General features: G+C 31.9%; 1 protein-coding gene across 1 annotated transcript; it reads right to left on the bottom strand.

Moving 5' to 3' along the window:
• Window positions 1-938: 938 nt before the first annotated feature.
• LOC129952147 (ADP-ribosylation factor-like protein 6) lies at window positions 939-8,770 on the bottom strand. The gene is made up of 5 exons (XM_056064602.1): window positions 8,613-8,770; window positions 8,351-8,543; window positions 4,952-5,080; window positions 1,334-1,462; window positions 939-1,256 (listed from the first exon to the last, which is right to left on the bottom strand). Exons 2-5 carry the CDS (start codon window positions 8,526-8,528, stop codon window positions 1,090-1,092), a joined length of 603 nt encoding a protein of 200 aa, XP_055920577.1. The 5' UTR covers window positions 8,529-8,543; window positions 8,613-8,770; the 3' UTR covers window positions 939-1,089.
• Window positions 8,771-10,350: the final 1,580 nt, after the last annotated feature.

Genomic DNA, 10,350 nt, shown 5'->3' with positions numbered 1-10,350 from the left:
AAACTTAAATTAACACTGTCGTAAGGTAGTGCGTGTGCAATATATGTATACGAGCACGTTACGTGTGGTGGTCTCTATGGTAAGCTCTTCCCCATAAATTTCACTGGTATCAGGAATAGAGCATTGAATCTCTTCGTTTAAATAATCTCCTGTTTGGTGTTTTACTGTGAGGAATGTAAGGAAATATGATTGTCCCACATTTGAGATTTGAAAAACAAGTCTAATGTTTACCGCTCAACTTATTCTGCTTTTCGTCTCTATGTGAAGTTTTTATCTCAAATTTGTCTGTTTTTAGAAAAAGTTTGAATACTAACGTAAGGGGTTCAACAAAAGGATTACTACAATTTTTAATACAATCGAAAGAATACCATAGGGACCGGCTGAGCAGTCATTATTCAACACGGATAAAAGATCAAGGACGGTACTATGTAGCACAGGGTCCTTGGTCATTTGATATTCGTCTTAGCTAGGCAGTCTGCAAGATGTTACCATTAATGCTGGCTATTCTTCTCTATTCTGTCTATTCTTTTGCGACACTCAGTTAGAATTCATCAACAAGGCCAACTAAGGCTTTTTTATACCTATTTTAAGTTTTCTGTGCATACGAGTACTTTACAACGCACATACAACCTTTGGCTTCCATATCAATCCTTCCTCCCCAAAGAAACAATCTGTAAAGCTCGTTCTAAGGTTTTTTTTTTAATTTTTTACCATCAAAAGGCTTTTTTTGTTTTTAATACTAAGAATTTAAACTTATTTCAATATAAAGTTAATAATGGACTTTGATCTTTTAATAACTAACAAACAAATAAATCCTATAATGTTCCCGAGCAGGGAACTCACTATTTACTAAAAGTTGAAACATATTTACATACATAATCCCAACATATTTTTCTTTCTTACACTGAAATTGGTTCAAGTAAATAAGTGTTATCATCTTATATGGTTTTAACTTTTTAATGTGCCTTTTTTTTAAATGTTATCAAACAGCTGGGAATTAAATTAAATGAAATTACATACACACATACATAATCTCTCCTATCAATAAATACATTTTTTAAATAAATATTTTTGATCGTCATATGTTTTTCACTTTTTAATGGACATGTTTCTTTTTTTGTGATCTTTTGATTTCGAAATACTCATGCGAATCTGTTCAATTAGCCACGAAACGCCTTCTTCTAAGCCTTCACCAGTTAATGCATTACTTGAACTTATATGCCACGGCTTGTCTTCGATATTTTCCAGTCCCAAAGCTACGTCATATGTTTTTTGTTACGAATGTATTAGTTTCTACAAACATATTTTTATAATTAGTATTTATATTTCTTACCAGCAGCTATTTTAACACTTGAAAGAGCATCTGTGCAGTCCATTTTGTTTGCATAAAATAACAACGGCACACGACGGTTCGCCAAGTCAGGATGTGTTAACAAAAGATCCAGCTCATCCTTGACAACAACTGTAAAAAAATTAGCTTGCTCATTATTTAGGTATGGATTATCGAATACATAGAAGATTACTCCAAACATTTTAAATGTGTCATGAAAAATCATCAACATGACTTGTAAGAACTTAACATTTCAGTAAATCATGCCAGAGGTCTTGGGTTCGATCCCTGCCTATGCCATCTAAAGTCTTTTCACGGGTACTGCCTCTTGCGAGGAATCGACAAATTCTCCAAGAGTAACTCTTGCCATGGAAAAGTGCTTTCTTAAATTAGCCGTTTGGATTCGGCATATAAACCGTAGGTGCTCTCCATACCTGCAATTACTCGCACACAGGAATGGTTAAGAGTTGTAAGTCACTAGGCCCTAGTTCCCAACTGACTGTTGCGCCACCCAATTTATTTTATTTATTTAAAATATAAAAATCACATCTGCTAAATAGAAACAATAGAGAATCTGGTATGGTTGTATGTATAAGCGGTTATCAAGTACTTAATTCGATGATGTACACCACAAGATATTTCGCAAAACACTTCCTAAACGAGTTGACAAGCAGATGCTTGATCGATGTTTCCAACATCAAGATCATAGGGAAATATTTCAGTTTTTTTTAATTAAAGCAATTAACTTTGTGCTCTTTTCCATAGAATCTCAAAGTGTTTAAAAGTCTTGACCAAACTCCCCTGAGGTTCATCCAAGTGATTTCCTCAAATTATCATTGGATACAGTTGGCTTTCGGTTGACGGTTAGGTCTCTTCGTTCAAACAGCTTAAAAGAAATAAAAAAGAGAACGATTCTCGTGGCTAAAAAGTACGTACACTTTTCCGGATACAACAACTGGCCTAGTAATCTTAAAGCCATTCGGTATGAATGGAATACGAACGAACGAAGATTTACAGAGGAAGAGAGAGAGAACGCTTTAAGAACAAGCAAAAGAAGCGCTTTGATACAATTCACTGAAGCATACGACCCACAACGTCAACAACTTTGTTCTTATTGAAAATAAACCAGCTACAACTGGGCATTCTCGAAAGCTGAGAATGGAGATGATAAGCTGTTCGATGATTACAATGGTTGATGAAGACACGACGAGATATCTTGTAGAAATGATCAATGAAGATTACTGAATCCGTTCCTTCATTCATATGTATATCCTCATTCAAAGTTTAAACAAAACATAAACTTCCCCAACAACCTTCCAGTTGTCCATTAGACGACATGCATGAGAATGAAGTTTTCGTGTCAAATGAAATTTCTTTCAAGCATTACCACCTACTACATATATATACATACATGTATGTCATAAAGTACGTTAATAACTTATTTACTAACTATATACATATACAAACTCACTTAAGAAGTTTAAAAAACTTTATTCAAGCATTATAAGGCTTAAAAGCATCTTGTATTATTAAGCTGTTAAGTTCGTTTTGATAATGTAAAGAAGTGTCAACTTTATCGTTAAATCGTTATGATTTCAGTGATTCTGCGTCTGGCGTTCGTGGGAGGAAAACAATGTCGTCTTCGTCGTGAATAGAATGTCTACCATTTTGGTCTACCTTTTGCTGTAAGCCCAGGGTTTAGACAGGAAATAGCATCAAAGATTGCAATAAGATAATGAATTGCAATAGTTAATCATTGAAATGAAAGCTTTGATCCCTTTTAACGCACCACAAAATATATTAACTTTTATACCAATAACCAATAATAGCGAATAACATCATAACTGGCTTACAGTATGTACATTCTAATTTTCTTTTAATTCGATTTAGCTTCAAGAGGATCATTACTTATTACGGTTACAGAACTATAAACCATTAGTATAATACAAAAAATATTCTTCCTTTTAACAGAATGCGAAATTCTTCTTTGTTTTTTTTTTAAATAACTTAGTTTAAGGTTGTATATGTTTTACAGAACGTTCAAACGATAGGTATGTCATATCAATTTTGTAGTCCTTATGTTTGGCGCGACATCAAAACATATTCATTACCCTACCTGAACTGTGAAGGGCGTAATTCGTGACATTCATATAAAACTATAAAATCAAAAGTTGCAAATCAAGTTATCTTTATTAACTTCGCATATGAAGTTATTGTAATAAACATTTCTCGACGTTTCAAAGTCCCTAGAATCTAAACAAACGATTTTGAGACAGGTGTCTGTGCGTGCGTGTATACGTATGTTCATACGTACGTTGGGGGAAGTTTTTTCGCCATCTATAGCTTGTTGTACAAATAATAATGCAGAAAGATGCAGAAAGATGCAGAAAGATGCAGAAAAGACTCTCAAAAAAGTTGAGTGCCTGGTTGTTTTGCCATAGCATTTTAAACATTTTGGTTAACCCAAAATATTTTACGAACCAATAATGCTAGCGGTTTGAATTGAATTTTATATCATAAGTTGTAACGTAATACCAAACCAGTATACTTTATAATTAACGATTTGTTTTATAAATAAAAAAAAAACTGAAAAAAAATAATTGTCATCTCAAATACTTTACGAACAAACAATGATTTTATCTATGAAATAATTATATGCAACGAACGTTTTTGACAACTTGTAAAGTTGTGAGAAAAATCTAATTGACAGTTATTTTTACAAAAACTAAACCCTAAACAAAACATTTCTAAAAGGTGGTAAAAAATGATTTTCGACCCAAATATCATTTAAAGCTAATTTAATCTTATAAGAAATATTATTTTCAATATTCGGTAAGGTTTTGAGAAAAATACACTTCCCAGTCTTTTTTACAACAAAATAAAAAACTAAAAAAACATTACTAAAACTGGCTAAACAATTACTTTAACCGCTTAAAGTATTGGCTTCAAACTAATTCAAATCTCACAGAAAAAAAAATTCAACATTTAGTAACTTTTGTATAAAAATCCATTGATGTTCGGTTCTCGATATCTCGTGAATAATAGAAGATAATAACTTCAAATCAATTTCATTCTTTCAATTTGTATTTGTTTCTATAAGAAATACAAACTTTTTATAAATGCTACTCAAGTTTGTAAAAATTGGTTTTGCTTAAAAATCTCATTAACAAAAATAGGTTTTGAAATCAAACTCTTTCATCATATGCAAAACATTATTGGTAATTTATAATTTTTTTTAGAATAATTCAATTGACAACTTTTTTAATAAAACATGAAAATCTACAAACTTTTTAAGGAAGACAAATTGCCAGACGGGATGGGAAGTTATCAGTGTGGGTAGCAACCTCTTTTTATTTTAATATCCAAAATGTGTTTTTTTTCCCTTTTCCTGTCCGTGCATGGAATTAAAAGCGGATTAGAGATCATTGTCATGAAAATTGCTTCCCAAGTAGCCGTTCGAATCCGTCATCAAATCTGCATGCTATCCATTCCTGACCTTATTTGCAAACAGGAAAGGTTGAGAGTTGTACGTCACTAAGCCCTAGGCCTCTACAAGCTGTAGAGTCGTCAAATGTATTTACGTATACATTTATGTGATAGAAAATATAACTTTTGGCTTACCTAATCTCATCCGATCACTAGAATCAATGACGTATACGATTCCTTGGCAGCTTTTAAAGTGGTATTCCCATAGATTTCTGTATCGACTAGAACCTGACATATCAAACGCCTTGAATCCAATGCCGTTATCTGAAAATGCATGTAAAAATATAATCAAAATACAAGTAACAATAAAATACAATCCTATGTTTAATAGGCGGCATGGCAGATCGGGTAGTTGGTGGTGGCCCTCGGGCAATGATTTGTGTATCCCTATATACACAAGATTGCTTACAGAATAAACAAAGAGCTGATCAGTGCACACAGTTCAAAGCAACACCTGGTGAAAGAAGTAGACGGTACTTTGCTAAGTTCGGTGGATGACCAAGTCAGAAGGTGGAAGGAATACTTTTCCTCGGTTTTAAACCGAGTTTTTGAAAATAATGTGCAGCCAATGCACTCTGAAGCGTCCGAACAAACTAATCCCCGAATCCGCACCGCACCTCCCAGTAAAGATGAGATCGTTGCCGCAATTAAAGCACTTAAGAACAACAAATCAGTAAGACTTGATGGAATTCCCGCAGAGCTTTTACAAGCAGCGCCAATGGTGTACTGCGCGTAGCCTTGTCAGGTAGCGGAGGGATCCAATGGACTTTGACATCCTTGGAATTGGATTACGCGAACGATGTTTGCTTACTCAATCATAGGATCATGCATTTCCATCAATGACAACAATTTTGGAGAGAGAAGCAGAAGTTGTGGGGCTGAAAATGAATACCGGCAAAACAAAATAAAATAAATATTTCCTCGCAACCGGTGGAAAAAGGTGAGAGCTTTCAATATCGTTTCCGTCGAAGGCAGAACCGAACAAGACTCACCTGCAGCATCGGCAAAGCAAAAGCGGCATTCGGTATGCTGTCGAAAAGGAATAACTCTGGTAGCTTAAGAACAAAGCTTCTATATGAGTGCAGCACCTGGAAGGTTAATTCAGCCATTACAAGAAAAATACAAACCTTCGTGAATAAATGTCTTCTCAACATCCGAAGAATTTTCTGGCCAAACCGAATATAGAATGAACATATAGACTCTATTATACGAAGGAGTAAGTGGCAATGGATAACGACTGCATTGCAGGCCAAGCAAGAAGAGCTTGACGACCGAGAAGCACATGGTTCAGGACAGTCGAGGAGCAATCAACATCACTAAGAAGTTCGAGGGAGCTGAAACACATCTCCGGAAACCGTACACCATGGCGCCTAGGCGTAGTAGAGGCCCTGTGCCCCTTAAGAGGTTCCTAGTGGACTTAACAGGTCTGAGGACCTAAGTAAGTAAGTAAGTATGTGTTCTCTGCTCAATATACAGGAAAAATAGTATAGGAATGTTTACTTCTCATTCGCACTCTTTTGTTTTCCATAAGTGCTATTCTTAAAGAATGCTTTTAAAGGGATGCCATCACAACATTAATTCACATTAAACAAATTAGGGTGGAAATGAATAATTTTGTTTATTGTAATTGAATATATAATTTTAGACTGTTATATTTAAATATTATATTAATTTACTTTCATTATTATAAAGAAGCCTTATTGATCATTAAAAAGTTTTTATAATGATTATGTTTTATGTTTTAACCAACACGGTTTTGTAGTAGGTAAATCTACTGCAACCAACTTAACTATTATGGTGAATGCAATCATAAATAATATGGCAAAAAAGGGTTTCAAACCGATATAATTTTTACCGACTTTGCCAAAGCATTTGATAGAGTCAATCACAAAATTCTACTCCACAAATTACTTTCCTTTGGTATAAGTTCGTCTCTTTTAAAGTATTTCGAGTCTTACTTGACTGGAAGAGTACAAATTGTTAAAATTAAAAACTTTTATTCTGATGATATTTATGTCCCATCAGGCGTTCCACAAGGTAGCCATTTAGGACCTTTACTTTTTCTTATTTTTGTGAATGATATTCCAACAATTTTTAAAAATTCTGACTGTCTCCTTTTTGCCGATGATCTACCGTAGGATTACCTGCATATCGGATTGTAGCCTTCTGCTAGAAGACCTGGTGAGATTGGTAGATTGGTGCAGGATAAATAACCTTTATTTGAACGTAGAAAAATGTCAAATACTATCGTGTTTCAGGATTCTTAATCCAATTGTCTTTGATTTCAATATCGATAACATAATTCTAACAAGGGTAAATTAAAAAAAAGACTTGGGAGTAATCCTAGATGTTAATCTATCGTTCCTTCCTCATTATGATTACTTGATCAATAAAGCGAATCAGATGCTGGGTTTTATAAAAAGAAATACCAGAGAATTTACTGATTCATTCACTTTATTATCTCTTTATAACTCTCTGGTAAGATCAGTACTTGAGTATTGCTGTACAGTTTGGAATCCTTACTATGCAAATACATCAGAAAGAATTGAAAAAATTCAAAGAAATTTTACACGTTATGCTTTTTTCAAGTTAAATTGGAGAATAGTAACACCTTCTTATGAAACCAGATGCCTGTTGTTTGGAATAAAAACGCTAGAAGCTCGTCGTAAATACTTTTCAATTATGTTTGTTCGGGATATCATTACAAATCATGTTAATTGTCCTCCTCTAGCAGCTCTAGTCCATGAGAGTAATGCTCCTCTAAGAATTACACGAGAACGGTTTTTAATTTATGAGCAGTTTCACCGCACAAACTATGGACGCAATGAACCCATTTCTCGTTGCATCAGAGAAAGCAATTTAGTTTGCTCTGGGATAAACTTTTATATGGATTGCACCAGAGAAACTTTTAAATCAATAGTTTTAAACAAAATTTAAATATTGTTATTTATTACACATGTATAACATTTTTTATTATTTAATACTAGATAAACTATGTAAATCAATTAAATGTAATTTGAATTGTATATACCCACCTACAAATATGTAACTAAATTTTTAATTATGTATCTTAGTCTATAAGAGTTCAATATGCTCTGATTGATGAAATAAATAAATAAATAAAAAGTTGTATTAATCGTTTCTTCCAAACTGTTTGGTTGTGATTTTGTGTTCTTATTTAAATATTTGTTCTAGTGTTTTTTTTATGTGTATTGCTGTAAAATATAATATAGACAATTTTATTACATGTAAAATGATACTAGGATTCTAAAAAGTTTAAAGCATAATGGAAGGGAATGGAACATGTGAAAATTAAATACTGCCAAATTTTCTATTTTTAGTACCTTTTGTAATAAGTTTAAAAAACAAAACAATGCTTTAGAATGGAATAACAAAAAAATGCTTGTATTTTACTCATTCACATGTTTAAAACTTTATCAATTTATATTTATTCAAGTAAGTAAGTATGTAAAATGTTTACTTTTTAAATAAGGTATCACAAGTCATTATCAAATGAAATTAAATTCTTCTCACTTTGAAATTGCTCAACCGTGAATCCGACTGTTGGAACTGTTATGGAAGTTCGTTCATCTGATGTCCTGAAATTATTAATTATCGTCGATTTTCCGCTGTTGTTTAGTCCTACTATTAAAATAGTCATTTGTTCCTTTTTTAGCTTAAGGATTTCTGCCAGCTTATTAAAAATTCCCATTTCTTTCTATACGCTCTGTTAGGGATACAAAATGTTTTGAGTTTACCACATTGCACAAGATAATATTAAAAATAACAAAAGAACCTTTGGTTTCAATCCTTAATATATAAATTATATAAGTCTAGGAATATACTTAAACTATGTTTTTCAAAAACACATTCTTAAAACAAATCTTTAAATTGATTTCCAAAGACATACAGTCAGTAAATAGGGACAAAACTATTATTGTTTGTTTGTGGGATAGGTTGCCATGACATTACTTTAGATAGTAACATAACATTTTATTAGGCATTATTCAGCGCATGCAGTAGTTTGCAGATATAAATGTACAGGGTATCCGATAATTCATTGGATATTTTTGGATTATATCAACGAGTATTCATAATATGTGTATGACTTGGTGTGGATGCGGCATACAACTGTAGGCCAGGTTATGACATATCGGTTTTCGAGTAACGGTTGTTTTAATGAAATTTTGAAAAACTGCTGCTTTTAGTCGGTATTTCACTAACCTTTTTTAATGTTTTTGGAATTTTTAAATAACGAAATGTCGAGAAAGTTAATTTTATTCTAAAATAAATTTGATGGGCATTGTCATTTCGATACAAAATAATTAATATAAAGTATCAAACTCATTTTTTACCTTCAACTTCAAATTTCTGTCGATTTGTCTTACTTAAAAAATGTTTGGTTTTCGTGTTGGGTTAAGAAAGTTGTTACTTGATTTATTCTTAAACATTTTAAAACAACCAACAATATTTTTCATATAAAGAAATGGTTTAGTTTGAACATCTAGTTTTGTTAAATAGAATTTTAGTCGAAAACTAATTTTTACCAATTTTAGTAGCATATCTTAAATTTTTACAAATTGGATGAATTAAATTAATTTGAGAGATATCAAGAATCGATCATCAATTTTTACTTAATTTGCGTACTATTTCTTGTAAATTTTATTTTTTTATGAAAAAACGGACTGTTGGATTTTTATAAAAAAAAAACTAATAAATATTGGAAACAATATTTTCTGTGAAATAAAAAAGTTTGAAGTTTGAAGCTATTTGAGTCGAAAATAAATTTTTACCAAGTCTTTGTATTGTTTTTTTGTAAGGTTTTTATTTTTTATAAAAAAAACTGTCAATTTGATTTTTCTCAAAATTTTTAAGAATTTTGAAAACAATATTTCTTATAAGTGATTACTAGTTGGAAGCCATAATATCAAATTTTTGTAAAGATATTTGAGTCAAAATACAATTTTTACCAGCTTTGAGTAATGTTTTTTAGGTTTTGACTGTCAGTTTTATTTTTCTCACAATTTTAGCAGATGTTATAAACGTTATTTTTAGTTGCACAAAATTGTTTTGGAGATAAAATCATTTTGTATTCGTAAAATTTTCGAGGTGACACATTTTTTGTCCCAGTTCTTTTGATTTATAAAAAAACTGTTAATTATATTTTATCAAACAATATATTTGTTTGATATCAGGTTACAATATTTTATATAAAATTTAATTCAAGTCTCTAGCGTTATTGGTTCGTAAGATTTTAAGGGTTAACCAATGTTTTCACCTTTTTTTTAACTGCTATGGTAAAAAAACACCCATGCAATTTTCTTGAGAACAAAATCTTTATAACAAAATTTATTTAAAGTCGATATCTCTTCTGGTTCTTGAGCTATAGACTACGATAAAAACTTCGCGAACGTACGGACAAACTTACGTACGGACGTACGAATGTTCTAAAAATCTTTTATTTCGACTCAATGGACCTTGAAACGTCGAGAAATGCCTAAATGTTCAATTTGACAAATCGGAACTGTGGCGAC

This window comes from Eupeodes corollae, chromosome 3, assembly GCF_945859685.1.
Source record: "Eupeodes corollae chromosome 3, idEupCoro1.1, whole genome shotgun sequence".
Taxonomy (NCBI): Eukaryota; Metazoa; Arthropoda; class Insecta; order Diptera; family Syrphidae; genus Eupeodes; species Eupeodes corollae.
This window is presented reverse-complemented; position numbering and strand designations above follow the sequence as displayed.

Coding starts and splice junctions, on each gene's coding strand:
- LOC129952147 (XM_056064602.1), bottom strand. CDS start 8,528: ATGGGAATTTTTAATAAGCTGGCAGAAATCCTTAAGCTAAAAAAGGAA. Junction 5,081..8,350: donor CACGGTTGAGCAATTTCAAA/GTGAGAAGAATT, acceptor ATGCATTTTCAG/ATAACGGCATTGGATTCAAG. Junction 1,463..4,951: donor TAGTGATCGGATGAGATTAG/GTAAGCCAAAAG, acceptor ATTTTTTTACAG/TTGTTGTCAAGGATGAGCTG.